The sequence below is a fragment of the Choloepus didactylus genome, chromosome 18, assembly GCF_015220235.1.
Source record: "Choloepus didactylus isolate mChoDid1 chromosome 18, mChoDid1.pri, whole genome shotgun sequence".
Taxonomy (NCBI): Eukaryota; Metazoa; Chordata; class Mammalia; order Pilosa; family Megalonychidae; genus Choloepus; species Choloepus didactylus.
Genome location: NC_051324.1, coordinates 69,995,292 through 70,015,741, shown reverse-complemented (window position 1 = coordinate 70,015,741; position 20,450 = coordinate 69,995,292). Strand labels below are relative to the sequence as shown.

The 20,450-nt window shown below is 56.6% G+C and overlaps 2 protein-coding genes across 3 annotated transcripts in view; one reads left to right on the top strand and one right to left on the bottom strand.

Moving 5' to 3' along the window:
- Positions 1-20,447, top strand: part of RECQL5 (RecQ like helicase 5) — a 39,578-nt gene extending 19,131 nt beyond the window's left edge. The window contains 13 exon segments of the mRNA XM_037810209.1: positions 15,951-16,169; positions 16,364-16,463; positions 16,662-16,698; positions 16,820-16,878; positions 16,968-17,041; positions 17,372-17,465; positions 17,775-17,912; positions 18,208-18,660; positions 18,662-18,738; positions 18,883-18,973; positions 19,188-19,358; positions 19,566-19,635; positions 19,739-20,447. Of these exon segments, the coding sequence (XP_037666137.1) occupies positions 15,951-16,169; positions 16,364-16,463; positions 16,662-16,698; positions 16,820-16,878; positions 16,968-17,041; positions 17,372-17,465; positions 17,775-17,912; positions 18,208-18,660; positions 18,662-18,738; positions 18,883-18,973; positions 19,188-19,358; positions 19,566-19,635; positions 19,739-19,839 (1,684 nt within the window). The 3' untranslated portion in view covers positions 19,840-20,447.
- Positions 6,850-13,954, bottom strand: SMIM5 (small integral membrane protein 5). 2 transcript variants are annotated; one of them, XM_037810214.1, is made up of 3 exons: positions 13,594-13,954; positions 7,902-8,050; positions 6,850-7,447 (listed from the first exon to the last, which is right to left on the bottom strand). In XM_037810214.1, exons 2-3 carry the CDS (start codon positions 8,026-8,028, stop codon positions 7,338-7,340), a joined length of 237 nt encoding a protein of 78 aa, XP_037666142.1. In that variant the 5' UTR covers positions 8,029-8,050; positions 13,594-13,954; the 3' UTR covers positions 6,850-7,337. The 2 variants fall into 2 exon arrangements, with proteins under 2 accessions (XP_037666142.1, XP_037666143.1); XM_037810215.1 differs by lacking the exon at positions 13,594-13,954 and adding an exon at positions 9,304-13,518.
- Positions 20,448-20,450: the final 3 nt, after the last annotated feature.

Here is a 20,450-nt window from a genome sequence, read left to right as displayed (position 1 = left end):
GTGTGTCTGGAGCTTATGTGTCCTCTACACCAAAGCTGCTTTAGCTGACTTTTTTGCCAGATAATTCTGTTATAATGATAACTCTGAAGAGAATGATATGATGGGGAGAGGCAGGGAATGGTGTTGGTATGGATGGCACAGCCTGGCCTGGGATTTAGGGAGCTTTCTCCGTAAGGAAGTTAAAGTTGAGCACGAAGGATATGTAAGTGTTAGAATTAGGGGAAGAGTGTTCCATGGTAGGGAACAGGTCCCAAGGAGAGTAAGGGAACTTCTTTTTTTTTTTTTTTTAAATCTTCATTTTATTGAGATATATTCACATACCACGCAGTCATACAAAACAAATCGTACATTCAATTGTTCACAGTACCATTACATAGTTGTACATTCATCACCTAAATCGATCCCTGACACCTTCATTAGCACACACACAAAAATAACAAGAATAATAATTAAAGTGAAAAAGAGCAATTAAAGTAAAAAAGAACACTGGGTACCTTTGTCTGTTTGTTTGTTTGTTTGTTTCCTTCCCCTATTTTTCTGCTCATCCATCCATAAACAAGACAAAGGGGAGTGTGGTCCTTATGGCTTTCCCAATCCCATTGTCACCCCTCATAAGCTTCATTTTTATACAACTGCCTTCGAGATTCATGGGTTCTGGGTTGTAGTTTGATAGTTTCAGGTATCTACCACCAGCTACCCCAATTCTTTAGAACCTAAAAAGGGTTGTCTAAATTGTGCGTAAGAGTGCCCACCAGAGTGACCTCTCAGCTCCTTTTGGAATCTCTCTGCCACTGAAACTTATTTCATTTCCTTTCACATCCCCCTTTTGGTCAAGAAGATGTTCTCCATCCCACGATGCCGGGTCTACATTCCTCCCCGGGAGTCATGTTCCACATTGCCAGGGAGATTCACTCCCTTGGGTGTCTGATCCCACGTAGAGGGGAGGGCAATGATTTCACCTTTCAAGTTGGCTTAGGTAGAGAGAGAGGGCCACATCTGAGCAACAAAGAGGCATTCGGGAGGAGGCTCTTAGGCACAGTTATAGGGAGGCCTAGCCTCTCCTTTGCAGCAACCATCTTCCCAAGGGTAAAACCTGTGGTAGAGGGCTCAACCCATCAAACCACCAGTCCCCTATGTCTGTGGTCATGTTAGCAACCATCGAGGTGGAGTAGGCCAATACCCCTGCATTCTCCACAGGCTCCTCAAGGGGGCGCTACATATTTTTTTCCTTGTTTTTTGGGGGGGAACTTCTTTTTAAGGACAAATTAGTTTTGTCCTCAGTTTTTTTGTGATCTGGAGTTTGTATTACCCATTAGCAAGTATTTTTGTTAAAGGATTTTATTGTGGATTGCTTTAAAATGTTAACACTTAATTTTGGGCAGATTAAGGAGAAAACTATGTTGTGTCTGCTCTGCCAAGTTTTGCTAAAGAGATTCTTGCATTGCCTATTTTAGTTGTAATAGGGGGTAATGTACATGCAGTGCATAGATCTGAAGTGTAGAGGGAGGCCCTTTGGAGGCGCTGAAGAAGACCACTCTGTGATTGAGCAGGGCCACAAGCAGGAAGGCAGGAAGAGACTGGTGAGTTCAGCGTAGAGACCACTTAGGGCGCTGTGGCAGGGACCCAATACAGCATGGATGGCGGCTTGGTTCCAGGGTGGTGTGGTGGTGAGAACAGAGGCGTGGTCTGAATCCGCTGGATGTTCTCTAGGCCCACAGACAGCTTATGGTCACCTCCTTCCTTGGCCACCATCCATATCCAGGCATCCCAGGTGTGCAGTCCCTTGCTGTACCTTTCTATTTATTCTTTATAGGCTCAGGGCCCAAAGTGGGGAATTGCTACCTCTTCTCCATGCCCATCTTCCCCAGCGAAGACCTATGCTAGGAACTGCCCATTTTGGTAGTATGCCAGGCTGCTGTCCTGCCAGATCAGGTCTGGTTTGTAAACTGAGTGTGATTGAAGCCTGCCTGGGACTTTGCCCAACAGCTGGGCTAGGGAGCTAGAATCTTTTCTAGCCAAGAGGCTTAGCCTCAGCCACCCTCAAGGAGGGACATTCTTGGTGCTGATGAAGACTTGCTTAAGGAAAGTCACACAGAAAATAGGAATAGAAAGGAACTTTCTCAACACGATGAGGGGCATTTATGAAAATCCCACAGCAAATACCATGCTCAGTGGTGAAAGACTGAAAGATTTCCCCCTAAGATCAGGAACAAGACAAGGATGCCCACTGTCATCACTGTTACTCATCATCGTGCTGGAAGTTCTACCCAGAGCAACCAGGGAAGAGAAAGAAATAGGCATCCAAACTGGAAAGGAAGAAGTCAAATTATTCCTATTTGCAGATGATGTGACCCTGTATACAGAAATCCCAGAGAATACACAAGAAAGCTATTAGAACTAATGAACAAATTCAGCAAAGTTATGACACAAGATAAACATGCAGAAGTTAGATTCCTATTCACCAGTAATGAACAATCTGAAAAGGAAATCAAGAAAAAAATTTCCATTTACAATAGCATCTAAAAGAAGAAAATACCGAAGAATAAAATTAACCAAGGAAGTGAAACACTAGTGCGCTGAAAACTGTGAAGCACTGCTGAAAGAAATTGAAGAAGACCTAAATAAATGGAAAGACAGCCCATCTTCATGGATTGGAAGACTTAATATTGTTAAGATGTCAGTACTGCCTAAAGCGATCTACAAATTCAGTGCAATCCCCACCAAAATTCCAGCAGCCTTTTTTGCAGAAATGGAAAAGTGGATCCTCAAATTCATATGCAGCTGCAAGGGGCTCTGAATAGCTAAAACATCTTGAAAAAGAGCAAAGTTGGAAAACTCAAACTTCCTGATCCCACTAATAAGAAGTAAATATGCTGAGCAAACTCATGGAGTTAATATTTAGAATATAGGTTACCAGAAGACAGAATGAGGGTAGAGAATGGGGTCTGATGCTTATTTTGTGCAGAATTTTTAATAAGGTTGATTGTAAATGTTTGGAAATGGATAGAGGTGATGGTAGCACATTATTGTGAGGGTAGTTAATAGCACTGAGTTGTGGGCGTGATTGTGGTTGAAAGGGGAAGTTTAGGGTCATGTATGTTACTGGAATGAAAGCTAGAGGATGAAACGAGGGTCTGTATAACACAGTGAAACCTGTTGTGGACAATGAACTTGGTTAATAATACAAAGATAAGAATGTTCTTCCATGCCCTAGAACAAATGTATGTCATTTTTACAAGGTGTTAATAATAAGGTGGTATGTGGGAAAAATACAACTAATGCAAACTATGTACTATAGTTAACAGTAATATTATAATATTCTTCTATCAGTTGTAACAAAGGTACCAGACCAATGCTAAGTGTTAATAATAGGGGTGTGTAAGGAGTGTGGGGGTTTACTTTTTGGGAGCAATGAATGTACTAGTATTGATTGTGGTGATGAAAGCACAACTCGATGATTATACTGACAGCCGTTGATTTTACATCTTGGATGGATCGTATGGTGTGTGAACAAAACTGCTTTTTAAAAAAAGAGATTATAAGGGCCAATCCATATAAAATGTTAATCCACATAAAATGCCTAAAATAGTGTCTGGTATATATGCAGTAACCCTCAATAAATGTTTACCATCATTAAAAAAAAAAATTACTTAGAGAGCTGTATAATTAAAACCATGGTACTGGCATAAGGATAGACATACAGACTAAAGAATGAGAATTCCATGTCTCTGGCCAGTTGATTTTCAACAAGGGTGCTGTGATGGCTTGGAGCTATGTACCTCAGAAAAACATGTTATTAATCTCTTTCCATTCCTGTGGATGTGAACACTTGTAAATCAGCTCTTTTGATGAGGTTATTTCAGTTACGGTGTGGCCTAGCTGAATCAGGATAGGTTTTAATCCTACTACTGAAGGGCTTATAGGGAAAGTCACAGAGAGAGAGAAAGCCATAGGGAACAGCCAGCAACTGGAAGTCAACAGAACCCAGAAGAGAAGGGAGAAATCAGGAGAGGCCACCATGTTTACCGCCATATGACAGAAAAGCCAAGGACCAGAGATCACCGGCAGCCAGCCCCAGAATGCCACAGTATTCTGGGAGAAGGCATCGCCTTGATGACACCTTGATTTTGGATTTCTTCTAGCTTCAAAGCTCTGAGGCAATAAATTCCCATTGTTTTAGCCAAACCATTGCATGGTATTCGATTTAGCAGCCAGGAAACTAGAACAGTTTTTGGTGCCGAAAGTGGGGTGCTGCTATTGCAGATACCTAAAAATGTGCAAACAGCTTTGGAATTGGGTAATGGGCTAGAGGCTGGAGGAACTGTGAGGGCTCCGGGAGTGAGAGCTATAGAGAAAGTTGGTATCTTAGAGAATACATCAGTCACAAATGGAATGTTGGTGGAAACATGGGTGTTAAAGGTCCTTCGGGCGATGCCTTAGAGGGCAGTGATGAATGGGTCACTGGAAATTGGAAGAAAGGTGACCCTTGTGATACAGTGACAGAGAACTGGGAGAAATTGAGTCCTGATGTTGGATGGAAGGCAGAACTTGAAAGAGATAAACTTGGATATTTATCTGAGGAAATTTCCAAACTAAGTGTGAGGAAGTTGCAGCCTCGTTTCTCCTTGCAGCTTATAGTGAAAGGAGAAAGGAAAGGGATAAGCTGAGAAATGAACTCTTTGCACAGAAACCGGAAATTGACGGTTTGAAATTCTGAGCCTATCCAGATAGTGTGCTCTGAGACCAGGACCAGAAGTGGCTCTGTTAGGAATGTCCTTGAGCATCCGGAAAGCAAGTCCCCAGAGGACAGGACTCCGTGTGAGGAAGTAGCGGTGACAGTTACACAGCATCTTCAGTGTACTTAATGTCAATGAATTGTCCACTCAAAATGGTCAAAATGATTTTTATGTTATATATATATTTTACCACACTTAAAAATACTTCTGTAAATTATTACCAAAAAAAAAAGTCACATGGCGATCGGGCTGCTGCCCTGTTGGAGCCTCTCCTGGAACCGAGGGCTTCCTGGGGACCCTCCAGCTGTTGGTGCCGGGACGCAAAAGGCCCCTGTGCCTCTCAGTCCCTGAGGCTACTTTTCTTCTGGGAGGGAGACCTCATTTGGCCCCACCCCAGCTCCTTCCCTGTTGGGTCTTACCGGCTCAGAGGAAGGTTATTTTGAGACACAGCTTGGGGTGTGTCTGTTCAGGATGTGGTGTTGGTTGATGGAGGATAATGGAACCAGAGCCTTATCTGTACTTCAACTGGGAGGCCGGAGTTCCGGGCCCCAGAACCCTGGGTGTGGTGCTGAAAGCAGAGCCTGGGAGCCAGGCGGGCTGGGCCCAGAGGTGGCTCTGCCTCTTTTTAGCTGAGTGAAAGCCAAGCAAGTTACCTGGCGTTGCTAAGGCTTAATTTCCTTATTGCTTATGTGGAGATAATAATGGTATTTATTGCACTGAGGTGTGATGATGGAATGAGTTTATCTACATCAGGATGCTGAAATGCCTGAGCACGTGTAAGGCCTGCATGAATATTAGCTGCCTTTGTCATCATCAGAGTCATGGTTGTTGTCTTTGTCATTACTGTTATTATGAATCCCATTCTTTTGAAGGGGGGCGGGGATCCAGGCAAATTCTTGAATTTATTTTCTCTTGTTTGGGAACACTTCCTGGCTGGGTCTTCAACCCAAACCTGTCAGACAAGTCCATGGACACGAGGAAGTGAAACCAGCCAGAGAGAGAGCCTATCCCGTGCTGCCCGCCCCTGCCAGTGTGGCCTGAGTACCTGCTGGAGATTATCTGGCAGGGGCTGGAATCCCTGGTCCACTTCCTGCTTTCTGGATAGACATGCTCTGCTCCCAGGCAGCCAGGGCAGCGCGGCCCAAGATAACTGAAGCATGTAAAAAATACCGAGCTCTTCATGGCACGAGGGGACCCGTGGGGAAGGAAGGAGAGGTACAGTGGGATGCTCTGTCCAGGCTCCGTTGGCGTCTCTGGAGTCTTGTGCCTCCGCTACTCTCGTTCTTGGGTCTCTGGTTCTACCCAGAAGGTTTTCTGGAAGAGAAAGTACACAGAGAGGGAGGCAAGAAGGGCGCTGCATTTCAGCAGGACTAGCCCTTACAGTGGGTCCCCATTCTGGGTTGGTGCTTTGTCTAGAAGGGCAGCTAATAACGATGGCTCGGATTTATGGAGCTCTTGGGGTGTGCACTGCACTGTTCTCGGCGCTCAATCCCAGTCAGCTTAGTTTATCCCCACAGACGCAACCCCAGAGGTTGGTACCAGGATTAGCCCGTTTCCCAGGGAAGGAAACAGCGGCCCAGGAAAGTGTGTCACTTACCTGTGTTTACACAGCTGTTAAGTGGCAAGCGAGGATTTGAACCCAGATGGTCCAGTACACTAATGGGGAAGTGGCCAAGGGGTCAGGTGCAGATTGTGGACAATACCAGGGGCCTAACCTCTGCTTTAACTTCGGGAGTTTGGGAAGACCCAGTGACCCGAGCATGCTAGTGTGGGGTGTCCAGGCTAAAACTCATGGCAGTGGGGACTCCAAGTGGTGTTCCTGAGCCTGGCATCTGCCGGGGGCAAATCTGGGGTTGACAGCTGCTGTTACTGCAGAATGGGATGGGGCGTCCGAGAGCCAGAGCTTGTTAGCAGCTGTTGTTCAACAGGGGTTTTACTGCACCCTTCTCCTGGTTCTGTGACCTTCCCTCCCATTCCTCTGAGGCATTCCTGCCTGTGTGTTTTCCCAGGGAGAGCAGAGGACTGGTCACACCCCTGGAATTCCTGGCGCACTGCCCTTCTGATGCCCAGAGCCCAGCCCAACCTGCAGGGAGTCTGGCACCCGAGAAACACATAACCCAAAAGGTTTTACTTGGAAAGAAACAGGCAAATACTGGGATACAATACTGACATACACCCCCTCTGGTGGGGAGCTTGGGATCCAGTAGCTATTGCACAAAGTCCCTCTGATTGGCTTGCTCCTCTTTGGCGTAGATCATTGGAACTCCAAGGGCCAGCCCCCCACAGGGGCAGGCTGTTCTCCGTCAAGGCATGGAGAGCCCTGCTTCCCTGTCAGACTAAAAAGTACCGGTAGGCAAAGAATCCTGGGTGGTTTACTCAGTCTGTGAAACAACCGACTCCTTGGTGCCCAGTGTTCACTGTGAGGTGAGAATTTTCTGCCTGCAGCAGCTCTGGGTATCCGTGTCCAGGTACCTGGGCAGGGCAGAGCTGGGGCCCATGGATGTTGGCCTTGTAGGTTAGGGCTGCAGGGCCAGGCTGGTACTCTGTGGCATGGCTGGGAGCCCCAGGAGCTGTGGCAGTCTCCTCCAGCTCCCCTCCAGCTCATGGAGGGGTCATGGGCCGCACTTGGACCTTCCTGCCCCTCTGCTCAGGGCAGCAGCAGTGAATGCAGCAGTAGCCACAGGCTATCATCATCATCAGCAGAACTGTGGCTGGAGGATGGGGAGAGAGGAGGCGAAGAGCACAGAAGACTCAGAAACGGGAGCACAGAGAGCGCTCTGCTTCCAGAAGCATGGTAGGGCCCTTCCCAGAGGCCTGGTTAGTGCCCCATGGTGTGTCGCCTCCCCTTGCTGCCCACCACCCAGAGCTTTACTTCCTGAATTGGGAATTCTGGGGGTCCTGCTAGGCCCTGGTTTCCAACACGGCCCCGTCACTCGAGCGGCAGGAGTAGATCTCCTCCCCTTGCCCCCTCCAGACCCTCACGTCAGACAATTAGGAGAGCGCCTTTGGCTTCTCCCAAGGGACGTCTGCTTCTCTGCCACTCTTTCACCTCAATCTGGAGGTCACCCAACTACTTCCGCCAGCCCCCAACAAGCACCGTGGCTTTTTCTCCTGGATACTAGAAAGAGCCCGGGGTGCTACGGAGAATCTGTGTGCCCGACTCACCTGTGAACAGGAGGATGACCGAGAAGGCCACAATCTCTACAGGCTCAGCCTGCGGCAACCTTTGCAACTTGAGCAGCAGCCTCTCACCCACGGAGTGCATTTCTTGTACAAAGTTTGGGGCTGCCATGCTGTGCTGAGTACCTGCCAGGCTGCACCAAGGAAGAGAGAGGACCTGAGGTTTCCACGGGACTGGCTCCACTCTTGGCAGCACCCGAGAGTCCGCCTTCTTACCCACCCTCAGCCTGCAGAACAAGTTCGTCAGGTCTCACCCATCATTCCTCTGGTGGCTCATAATGGAGGAAGGGCGTCGATGGGCCCCTCAGCTCAGCGGTGGCCCTTAGCCCCCACCCAGCTGGCCCTGCCCGGGTGAGGGGAGCCAGTGAAGACAGTGAGACAGGCGCTGCCACAGGGTCTGCTTGGCCAGGCGGAACACTGGAGGGGTCCATCAGCCAGCCAAGGTCAGGAAGTTTCTGACAATGGGGTGAAGTGACCTCACTGTTACATTCGTCTCAAGACACGACTCCCAGGCTTTGCCAGGGTGCCTTGGATTGGCAGGGCTCCTTGCTGGCCCTGGGTCACTCAGTACTTTGGGTGGAATCTCAGTGCCTCCCCCAGATCCCACGAAGATGGGTGGGTGGGGACCGGCTTCAGAATTCCAGGGTCAGCTGTGGGTGAGAACAGACCGGGGGTGTGGTCCTGCTTGGGGAATGCTGATCTGGGCCCCTGGAAACCCCACCTCTCCCACCAACCCAAAGACCCTCCCCACCAGCCCAATTTCTTACTGACATACTGTTCTCCTGGGTGGGACCGAGCTGTGCGTCCCAGGGCTGGTGTGTCAGCCCCCCGCCTGCTGGCCCTGACCAGGAGAACACTGTCCACCCCTCTCCTCCCTCAGCTATGCGGCCACCTGGCCCTCTCAGCCTCATGGCTGAAGGTTTTGTCATTCTGCGGTGCCCAGGAGGCTGAAGGAGAAGAAGGTTCAAGCCCCGGTGTGTGCTAGGGGCCTCGGAACTCCTTGCCACCTGCCTCCTTTCCATGGCACAGAGAGAGACCAGGGTCAGAGCCTTGTGCCTACCCAAACAGGGCAGTGTAACTGAGGCAGTGGCTCTGATCTGCTTTAATCATTGCTGCGCCTTGTCTGGCCCCAGCTGGTCATGGGTGCCCTCTGTTGTGGTTCTCCCAGGGTGGCTGCCGCAGCCTGATGCTGCCGCCTCTGCTCTGGCTTGTGTAGAACCCCCTCGAAGGTCATCTAAGCCAGCCCTCTGCCCTGCACGTGCTTCCTGCCCTGCAAGTGGTTGTGCAGCCTCTGCTTGAGCACCTGATGATAAGGAACTCCCTGCTCCTAGGCAGCTCCCCCCAGGCCGTCCTGGGACAGCTTGGATAGGTCATGCCTCCTACTGACCTCACTCAGAACACTTCCGTCCTCCTCCTGCTCCCGGTCCCCCAGGAACTGGTGGCATCTGGCAGGGACTGCCTGCATCTCCTTTGCTACAAGATCACTTCTCTAGTTTCTCCAGCCACCCTTCATAGAACACTGGATTTGAGTCCTGCCTCCCCCTTCTTAACTCTAAGAATGGATGAGCCACTTCATATCTCTGAGTCCGTTTCCTCTCCTCATCTTCAGTGAAGAAGAGGTACCACTTTTCGAGGCTGTGGGGAGGGGGTTGCCTGCAGGAAGCAGCCAGCCCAGCCCCTGGCACAAGGGAGGCCCAGCACAAAGGATCTCTGGGGCAGCCTGGGTCTCGCTGGCTTTGGGGGCCCTCACATCCCCCTGTACACTGTCCACCAACATTCCCCAAATGCCTTTTGGGTGTTCCATGTCTCCTTCGTTCCCAGGTTATTTGCTATGGTGAGAGTGTGTGTGTGTGTGTGTGTGTGTGTGTGGCAACAATGAGGTAGCAGACAGGTGGTGCCACTGGACACTGGGGTTTGCTGAGGTGGGGCTCCTCCTCGAGGTAGACCTCCTACTTTCTCTCATGCCTCACCCCGAGGTTTGCAAGTTCTCCGACAGTTTTCAAATGTACTAAAAGACAGAATCCTAGGATGGCAGAGATCATCCCATCCAGTTTTGCCTCCCTCCTTTTACATTTGAGGAAACGGAGACCTGGAGAGATGAAGTGACTTGTCCAAGTCTCCCAGCTGGCGCTCATCTCCACACACCACACAGACTCAACGCTGGCCCGTCCTGGGCAGGCCGCTCTTTGACCTGCAGGCTAAGTTTGCCGAGGAAGCAGCCGCCCCAGGGTACAGCCCATGTGGTGGGCTCAGTGCAGGCGCCAGGGCCCCCGACCCTGTTGAAAGCAAATCAGCCCCACCCTACACTTGTGAGTCTGGAACTCTGGCTGGGACTGTGCCGTGCTTCCTGAGAACTGTATGTACTGCTTCTCACCCAAGGGACAGATCTCGTGTGCCCTGTTAGCTTGAACGTCAGACCCCCTATGGTCAGACCCGTTGGGGCTGCTCCCTGTGACCAGAAGAAGCAAGCTGGGCCTCTCTTGTTCTGGGGCCTCTGACGTCCCCTCTCCCCGGTCTCCAGGTGAGCAGGAGCCCTCTTGTTCAGCTGGTTCTTGGAGGAGGGCATGGCATGTGCCAGAAGCCCTCGGGGTAGCCCACCTACTCCAAAGCTGGCACTTCTGTCCTCAGCACTTTCTCTGTCCTTGGTCTGACTCTTTCGGCCTGAATGGCCCTGCTCCCAAGCTGCCTGCTGTAGCCCAGGAGAGACACTCCTTAGAAGAGGGTATGGGCAGGAGATGGGCAGGAGAGGAGAGCTTTCTCACTTATGAGCTCCCAGCCCGGAGACCCAGGGAGAGACCGCAGAGGGTATGTCCACTTGTGAGTGAGAAGTGGCGTGGAGAGGGTGGTGATTTCGGAGGAGGGAGGGTGGGGGTGGGGCCCAGGCTGATCTACTGTGATGGAAAGGTGGGGTTTGTGAATTGGAAGCTTTGGGTATAAAATCAGCATCCTCCAGAGGTTATGAAGGCAGAAGGCTGTGGACTCATGCCCAGTAGACCCAGGCCCTGCTCGGGGAAGAGGGTCGGTCTACACCAGCAGCAGGCTGTGGCCGTGGGCGGGGGCGACCGCCTGCCCTGAAGAGCCGGCTCAGCCGGGCCAGCTGCACCTGATCTGGGGCCTGACCCTGCGCCACTCACTGGACCCTGTGTGCTCCATGAACGGTTCATAGCGATTCTGCCGCCCAGAGCGGAACAAGAGCCCCCGGTGCTGCTTGCGGGGTGTCTGTGGTTTCAAGCTTAGGCCTCCAGCTGAGCAGAAGAGCCTCCATGAGGAATGGTAGCTGAAGGGGCTGCAGCCTTGGTCCTGCTCTCGTTCTCCTAAGAGTGGGGAGGCTCATTCCAGCAGCTCCCGGGCGCTCTCCCAGTGGTCTGTTTAAAGCAAGGCCAAGGGCATGCTTGACGCCTGGGTGCCCAGTATGACTGGCAGCTGTCAGGTGACCACATGGCCTGTGTCCAGCCCGTGCACTGCAGGGAACCTGGTGCCCCAAGTGTTCCCAGCCGCAGCCAGGGGAGGTGCAGGCCTCTCCTGGGGACAGCCACCCCCCTTTTCCTTCCAGAGTTTGGGGGGAAGAATATGGGGAAGCCCAATCTGGCCACTGATGATTCTGTAACTTTCCAGTCTATCTCAGCATCACTGAGCTCCTTCCAACACTGTACTTCCTGCCTGTGAACCAGAAAAACCAGAGTCCCTCCCAACCCTTTCTCTGGAGTGCCTGTGCTGGAGCCTTCTCAGATCCCTGGGGGTGCTGAGGGGAGGCCAGAGGCAAGTAGTGGCCTCCCCCGGGCATGGAAGGGAGAGAAGTCTGGGCTACCCTTGGGCCCTCCAGTTGCCCGGGTGGCCTGCCTGGTCTTTTCGGAGCCTTCTGAGGGCGCTGCCTGTCCAGGGAGCCAGAGCAGATGGGAAAGCTGGCAGAACCAAGGGGACTAGAAAGCACTCCTAGTTTGTGTGGCATCCTCTGGCACAGAGCGGTGCAATGGAGCAGGCTGGCAGCCTGCAGGCCAGACAGCTGCTGTGTGGTCCTGAGGCTCCCCTCTGTTTCCTCCTGGCTAAACTGACACTTCAGCTCCGGGCCTCCACGTGGAAGAGAGAGCAGGCGTGCGCCTGGCGTGTGTTGGCAATTGATAAGCGTGGTGTGGTCAGGCCCTGGGCCCCAGAGGGCTTCTTGCTTCTGCCCCGTTACTCCGTCATGGTGGTCTGGCCACCCTTGCCCTGCAGACTATTATCTTGTTTGAGGAACAGCTAGAAGCCATAACCAACATTTGTGGGGTCCAGAGGCCTGACCAGCAAGGCCCTTCTGGGTTGCACTGAGGGCTTGGGCAACTCCCCTCTCTGCCTTGGCGCCAACCTGAAATGCGAAGCAGCTGCCCGACCCCTTGGCAGGAGCTTTCCAGGGCGGGAGGAAGCTGTGGCTGCTGCGGGGGGTGGGCAGGCACATTGGCCCAGAAGCTGGGCGGCACCGTGCTGACCCCTCAGGGAAGGTGCCCCAGTGACCCCAAGCCAACAGCTGTGAGAACGGGCTCACCCCCACATACCCCCACCACCCCACTCTGTCCCTCTGTCTGCCGTGTGGCTCCCATTGCCAGGCGTCTTCCTCTCTGGCCACCGACCCAGGCCAAATCCCACGGTGCCGCTGGACCAAGGGCACTTGGGCTGATCCTTGGTTCCTGCTTTTCCCTGGATTGTTGTTTTCCTTTCTTATTAGACTCTGGCCTGTTTGCTTTGGGGAAGACACCAGAGGGGACAGAGGAGGGACCCTGGAACCCTGGGTGAGGACAGGGGCTCAGGGAGAAGCGGGCAGCCTGGCTCCAGGGCCCTGCCCAAGGGCTGCTCTCAGTGCCTCTGGGCGCAGCACCCTGCCCAGCCAGGGACCTGGGTACCAGGGCTGGGTCTGCCTCTGGGTCCCCCCTTCCCTCCCAGCCTCATTGCCATTGTCACCTTCCTACCTGACCCTGGGGTTTAGAGTCAGGCCCCCACATTCCCAGTGCAGAGTCCAGGGCTCACTGCCAGCAGGGAGACTTCAGGACTCAGAAGGGCCCAATGGGGCCCAAGGAGGAGTGCCTGGGCAACGCCCTGAGCTGAAGACAGCCTGGCAGGGCATGGGCTGAGCCCCCAGGGAGGGGGAAGCAGAAGGGCAGAGCTGCTGTGGGTGGGGTGCGGCTATGTTCTGGGGGTGTAAGCAGGGTATTGCCAGGTCCTGGGGGGCACCAGTGGGCTGGGCAGACCCTGCCCTGAACCTCCCCAGATGGGGAAAAGGTGGGGAATGGGGTGCTCTGCCTGGATCCCGGAAAAGGGAAGCTCAGCAAGCCGGCGGGGCAGCCGTTCTCTCCCAAGCCAGGATGGCCAAATCCCTCTTCTAAGTCCCTGTGAATAGAAAAGCCTCAAACCAACTTGCAGCTTAAGCGGCATGCCCTGCGCCCTGCCTGCCCAGCTCTGGGCAGAGGGTGGTGACCCCCACCCTCCTGGCACAGGGACCCGGCAGGAGAAGGGCAAGCTCAGGTTTGACAGAAGCTTCCTGACTTCCCTGCCCAGAAGCTGTGACCAGCGGAGCCCCTTGGCAGGGGGTCCCCTAAGTGGCACACACCACCACCACCCTGCCCCCGCATGTCTGTGGTAAAGGCAGGACCCCCTTGCTTCTCCCTTCCCTTCACCACCCCCCTTCCTGCTGGCCAGCACCACTCACCCGGGAGCCCAGGTGTCGGGGTGGGGGTCGCGCGCGCCAGGCAGCCTAGGGGCCCCTGCCTTGCCCAGCAGTGTCCGCAGTGTCCGCGGCCTGCCTTGGGCCTGGCCCCTGCGCGCCCCTCCTCCGTGGACTCGCTCTCCTGACCCGCCGCCGCTCCCCTCGGTGCCTCTTCCCGCCGAGCTCTCCCCGCTGACAGCCGCCTGCTGTCTCGGCCTCAGCTTTTTTGTTGTTGGTCGTCCTGGAGATCCAAGTGTCAAATTACAGGGTGGGCAGGGAGGGGACAGCGGCGGCACGAGCCGCAGCCCGTGCTCAGGCGGCCTGGGAACTTGTCCGACCACTTTGCGGGCAGAGGCTGGCACCCTGTGCCTGGCCTGCGCCCCTGGGGTCTGGTGGGGCGAGCGCCCTCTCTCTGTCCTTCCTCCTCCTCGCCTCTCCCTCCCGCTGCGCGTGTGCAGCTGCAAGCTGATGGGGCAGGAGTGGGCTCGCCTGTTGCAGGCCAAGGGGACCCGGAGGCCCTACCCGAGGGTGAAGGGGGGGAGGGAGAGAGCAGCAGTGGCCCCGGGCCTTGGGATCCCCGCCGCGGGAGGCTTCCCTACCATGCCCTGGGTCCCACGAGCACCCCCACCCCTGGCTGTCCCTCAGGCCACTCCTGGGAAAGAAAGTAAATGGAGGGGGAGCTGCCAGACGCCCCCTCCAGGCCGCACACCAGGCTTTACAGCCAGCCCCAGAGAGGCCCTCTTGCCCATCCAGCCTCAAAAGGCAGCTCAGCAAGGGGCTGCTTCTTCCTCACAGCCCTGGGGGTGGGGGAGGAAGCTGCTGTTCTTGCCAAAGCAGCAAGTGTCTTCTGCCCCCCGCCCCCTCCTTGGGGCTCAGGGAGGGGCTCCTGAGCCAGTGGCGGGGCCTTCTGACATTTGGCTGCTTGTGCCACCCCAGCAGACCAGGCTGTGCCCGGAGCAGGGCGAGCCGACCCCAGCCCCTGTCAATGGGGCCCTTTGAGTCTGAGCACAAAACCCCAGTGAGTCAGGGCTTGAGGGCAGGGGGAGGCAGCCTTGCGGCCGCACCGCTTGGGTGCCAGAGCCTCCCGAGGCAGCCCGGGCGGGGGAGTCGGTCAGGGGCTGGAGAGCGCAGAACCTCAGGCGGGTCCACCCGCGGGAAAGAGCCCCCTGGTGGCGCCTCCTTCCCGCTCAGCCGCACGTCTGACCTCAGCCGCCTTCTCCGCTCAGTAAACAAAAGTTAACCAAGCCCAGCTTTCTCAGCCGCCCTGGGACGACCCGCTGTTGTTCCCAGAGCCTGCCTCTCGGGTCTCAGCTCCTCAAAGTTTTCTGCCCCAGCCAGTACTCGGGCTGGGAGCATCTGTGGTCCTAGCAGTTGGCACCAGCTGTTCTCGTCCCTGGGACCAGGCGCCAGACAGCCCTGCCTCTGCTCTGGTTCTGATGGCAGATATGGCTGTTGTCAGGGCCTTGATTAAGCGAGTGTCCCCTCCTGGGGCCTCTGCACCTGCCCTGAGAACTGACTGCTGTCCCTGGCCTGGTGACCCTGGGAGACAGAGCCTTATCTGCTCCCTGCTCCCAGCTTGGCTGGGGTCTGGTCACCCCAAGAGAGCTGAATCCAGGCAGAGGAAGAGGAGATGAGAGAGACCCTGGCTGAGGCTGAGTCTCCCCAGGGACGGGTGTGTGGTGCCAGCTCTCGGAGCTGCCTTTTTCCTGCTTGTCAGGGGCTTTGCATCCCGGTCTGGGCTGCGGTGTGTAGCCCCCCAGCCTGAGGCTGGGTTCCTGGGCTTAGACAGAGGCTCATTGGGGACAGGAAGTGATCACCAAGAGATAGAAACAAAGCAGAGCTCTCAGGCTGGGCTGGGCCCATCTCCTGCTGCTCCCTCCTGCTCTCACCCCCTGAAAGGTGGCCAAGAGTAGTGATGCTAATGGCCCTGCCGGGCGCTGGGCGCTAGGCAGAGTTCTCCAAAGCGTCACCTTGTTTAGCCTTGGCAGCCCGTGAGGTCAGTGCTCTGTGAGCCTCGTCTCAGAGACAAGAATGTGTCAGCTGTTAGAGGTCAAGTGTTTCACCCAAATGTTTGACTCCCTTAGTCAGCAGCCAAGCCAAGCATCCGCCGCCAGGGACAGAGGGGAGGAGCAGCCCGCAAAGAAGCAGGACAGAGCGGGGTACACACCCTGGCTCCTTGTGGGGCGGGATCCCCACACATCCTCACAGGTGATGTGGGCAGAATCAAATGCTGTCACACGTAGCACATAAGAGGTGAGGGGCCTGGCACATGGCAATGCTCGGCCCTGCTTAGGGGTTGGTGATTGGCTATCCCTGCCTGGGTGCCTCACTCCTGGCCTCTGCTGTGTGGTCTGCTCCAGGTGCCGCCACGCTGCCATTGCCAGGTACTTCGGGGATGCACCACCTGCCTGCACCAAAGGCTGTGACCACTGCCAGAACCCTGCCGCCGTGCGCAGGCAGCTGGACGCCTTGGAGCACAGCACCAGCTGGAGCAAGACCTGCATCCAGCCCTCCCAGGGGGGTGGCTTCGACCCAGAGCTGTACGAGGGAGGCCGTGCAGGGCCCAGGGGTTTTAGCAGGTGAGGAGCCATTGAGCCAGGGGCCCTAACCCCCTGGAAGCAGTCTGTTGCTCTCCTCCCCTGATGCCAAGGCCAGACTGCAGGTGAAATAATGCTGCAGTCCATCCTCTGTGTTGCCCTGTGTGCCTCAAGGCTGGCAAGGAGAGCCACCAGGGGCATCAGGGACATGGCTGCTCCCACTTCACCACCCCCAGGTATGACGAAGGTTCTGGAGGCAGCGGGGACGAGGGCAGAGATGAGGCCCACAAGCGGGAGTGGAACCTCTTCTATCAGAGGCAGATGCGCCTGCGCAAGGTGAAGGGGCGATGGGCTTGGGTGGGGGCCATCAGCCTGTGTGTGGGTGCTGAGCCAGCCACCTGCGGTGCTGCCTGCAAAGAGTGGGTCCCAGGTGGCCCCTGCTGCGCACACCCCCTCAGCCCTTTCCCCGGCACTGGGCTGGGGCCGTCCTGCAGGGAACCAGGGGCCTCATGGGCCCTTCATGCCACCTTCCAGGGAAAAGTCCCCCAGGTGGAAGAATTCGTACCCCCAGGTGAGTACAGCAGTGCCCCAGGGGCTTGTGGGTTGTTCCCAGGGTGTGGATAGAGGAGCCTCCCTGGGGATTGGGGGACTCGAGAGCAGAAGGTAGAGTGGAAGCACGCCCGTCTCCCCAGGTGAGGACTGTCCCCTGAGAGAGGCTTCCAGCAGGAGGATCCCCAGGCTCCCTGTGAAGGTAAGAGACGGGCAGCTCCTCATGTCTGCCCTCCAGGACTCTTCCCCCAACCTTGAGCTTGGGTGATGAGCTTCCCTATCCTGTGCCAGGCCCGTGAGCACTGCCTGAGGCTTCTGGAGGAGGCGCTGAGCAGCAACCGCCAGGCTGCAGGCACCACCGAGGGGTGAGTGTCCCAAGAACAGGGAGCTGGAAGACGGGGCCAGACACCCCAGGCTGAGGAAGTCTTGCCAAGGTTTTGTTCCTCTGGAGACCACAGGGAGCTCTGTCTCCAAATTGTGACGTGTCTTGCTCCTGGGGGTGCGAGTTCCACAGCCCACCCAGGGCAGGCTTGGCCATGGCTGAGGGCGCCGGTGGCCACTAAAGGACTGTAGGCCAGAGAGTGCCCAGAGTCCAAGTCAGAAGCCATCTTCAGGGTCCCCAGGGAGACTCCAGCCGAAGCTTGACGGGGAAAGGGCTCAGGCCTGGCTGACACCTTGTGCTTGCTCCTCCCCAGAGCTGACCTCCAGGCCAAGGCCGTGGAGCTGGAACATGAGACCTTCCAAAATGCCAAGGTGGCCAACCTGTACAAGGCCAGCGTGCTGAAGAAGGTGGGCACCGCGGGGAGCAGGGGGACAGGATGTGCTTGGGCCATCTGCCCAGCCCTCTGACCCCAGGTAGCCCGGAACCACCACCACCCCCCCCCACCAACCCCCCACTCCCAGGAAGCCACCTCAGGCCTGGGCCTGACTTCCTCGTCTGCCAGCTGGAGGTATTTCACCCCAAGCCCATGAGGACTAGAACCTGCCCAGCCTCCAGCCGCGTGGAGCCGCTGGCCAGAGAAATCTCCCTGGGGTAGGCTTGGGTCTCTCGGGAGGAGCTGGCGGATGCCACAGCACCCTGCCCTGCCCTGCCCCCAGGTGGCTGAGATCCACAAAGCCTCCAAGGATGGGCAGCTCTACTCTGACGGGGGAGGTGCTGCCAAGAGCTGTGGTGCCCAGGCTGCGCTCCCAGAGCCTGACGAGCATGACATCCTGCCGGCTTCCCAGGTGTACTCGGTGAGCAGAGCCCTGGTGCCCCCAGAGCTGGGTCTGGGAAATGCTCACTGCCCCCTGGCCCTCAGGGCGGCCCAGGCTTGTGCCCTCTCCTGGCATGACAGCCCTGCCCCTTGGGTGCCCTGGGGGAGGCCCTAGGTTTCCCTGCTCTGCCAGCTGCACCTTTGCAGCCCCCACTCCTCGTCAGCCCGCCTCTTAGCAGGTTCCCTGAGAGCCCTGACCTGATGGGGCCATAACTGGGCCAGCAGTGAGTGGTTCCTCAAGGGCCCTGGTGGTCAAAATCTTTTCCTTCTCACAGCCCAAACCCAGGCGGGTGGGTGCCGGTGCCCCCAAAGGCTCCTGCCCCTTCCAGACAGCCACCGAGCTGATGGCGAAGACCCAGGCCCAGGAGTTGGCTCCCCAGCCCAGGCAGGGAGGCAACCAGGAGCTGCCCAGCCAGCCCCATGGCCTCCAGGATGAGGCTTGGAATGAGGCCCTCCCTGGGCCCAGCAGCAAGGCCCCTGGATGTGCTGAGAATGGGGACCCCTCCCCTGAGAAGAAGGCAAAAGGCTCCTCCTCCAGGGGCAGCCCCCTTGCCAAGGCCCCGGCCAACAAGAAGCAGCAGCTTCTAGCCGAAGCGGCCCGGAAGGATTCTCAGAACATCACCCGCTTCTGCCGCCAACGGGTGGAGAGCCTGCCTCCTCCCGCCTCAGCCACTCGGGCAGAGGAAGGTGCCAGTCCCTGCCGGGAGGGGGTGCAGGGACCCCCCGCCAGCTTCGAAGAGGTGTACAGGGGAGGAAGGTGGAGCCCTGGCACATTGGGCCGAGGAGCCCCCCAGGAAGGGGCCAAGGTGAGGGCACAGGCAGTGCCGGGCTTTTGGTGCCAGTGGCCCCCTTGCTAGCATGGGGCATGCTCCGAGGTGGGCTCTGCTGGCCACCTGGGATGAGGGGGGCCTGGCACCTAGGGCTCTGATGCCTGCTCTTCCTCTGGCCAGCACCTGCCCACTCAGGGACCAGGGGCCCCCTGCAGCCCAGCCCACCCCCCCAGAGGAGTCCCAGAGGAGCAAGCGGCCCAGGCCGGAGCAGGTACTGGCAGGGACCGGCTGTGGGGGAGGCTGCTGTCTGCTCTGGGCTGGGCGGGGGGTCGGGAAGATTATCACTGTTGACACATCCCCGTGGCAGGGGGGCACAGGCTGGTAGGAGCCAGTAGGGGCCAAGCCCCATCATCCAGAGGAGGGGGGCACTGGGTAAAGAGAGCCCAAGAGTAACCTCCCTCCCCCCCCATTGTGGCCCTGCCCAGGAAAACCCAGAGAGCCAGGCTCAGAAGAGACCCCGCCCCTCAGCCAAGCCCGCCATCTTAGCTGAGGCCCAGGGCCAGCTCTCAGCTCCTGGCCTCTCCCTAAAGGAGGCAGCAAATGTTGTGGTCAAGTGCCTCACCCCTCTCTACAAGGAAGGCAAGTTCGCATCCAAGGTAGGGTGAAGTGGGGGGCTCGGCTCTTTCCCCTCGCCCGGGACGGTTGGGTGCAGGGGTGGGAGGCAGGGTGGGGCAGGGGGTGTGGGCACCAGAACAGGGTCAGCAGGAAGCAGGCTTGCCCCAAGGCCAGCCTCTGCCCTCCCTGTGGGTGGCCCTGGGGCAGGGCAGCGGTCGTGCTCTCTGCTTCTCCCTCTGCCTTCCCAGGAATTATTTAAAGGCCTTGCCCGCCACCTCTCCCACCTATTGGCTCAGAAGCCGGCTCCTGGAAGGAGTGGTAAGTGCCGAGTGCTGGACCTGGGGGGAGCCAGGAGGTGGGGGTCTGTAGGGAGGGGACTGGCCTTCACGTGCCCCCTCATGCCCCCACCCCCAATCCCTAGTGAAAGAAGAGGCCCAGAAGCTCATCAAGCAGTTTTTCCATGGCCGGGCCCGCTGCGAGAGTGAGGTGGACTGGCTGGGCCCGGCCTGGGGAGCTGACTGACGGCCCCCGCTGCCCGGGGCCTCTGCCATGGGGCCAGCCTGTGCCTGCTTGGGAATGGGGAGGGGCAGGCTGCCACCTCCTGGGGCATCACCTTCTCTCAGGGTTCTTCTCCCTTCAACCACAGCTCGCCTTGGGGATAACCCCAGACACCCCCCGAATTGAGGGCAGGCCCGGACATTGGCCACCTTTTTCTGCTTGCCTGAGATTGGTTGCTTTTCTCAGAGCCTCCTGCCTCTGCTGCCCCCTGCGTCTGGGTTTTCTGGGCCGGATCCCCCAGCTGGAAGGTGGCAAGCGTGACTGCTGGCCAGGGAAAGAGGCGGCAGGCATGGGCCCTTCTCCTGTTAGCAGTTTATGTTTTAAGTCAGCGTGAGGCCCGCCTGTCCGAGGCAATGGGGCTTTCCCTGGAGGAGGCCTTGCTGGCCTCCGGTCCTCCGCCCATGACGCCCTCCCTGGAGATGCCACCAGGCTTGCCCGGGTGCAGGGCTGCTGGGGAGGGGGTCAGCAGCCCAGCACTGTCTCCTGCCCCCTCCTGTCAGGAAAGCCAGGTGGATGGAGATGTCTACAATGGAATAAAATCCTGTTTGTTCTGACAAACACACACACACTCATCC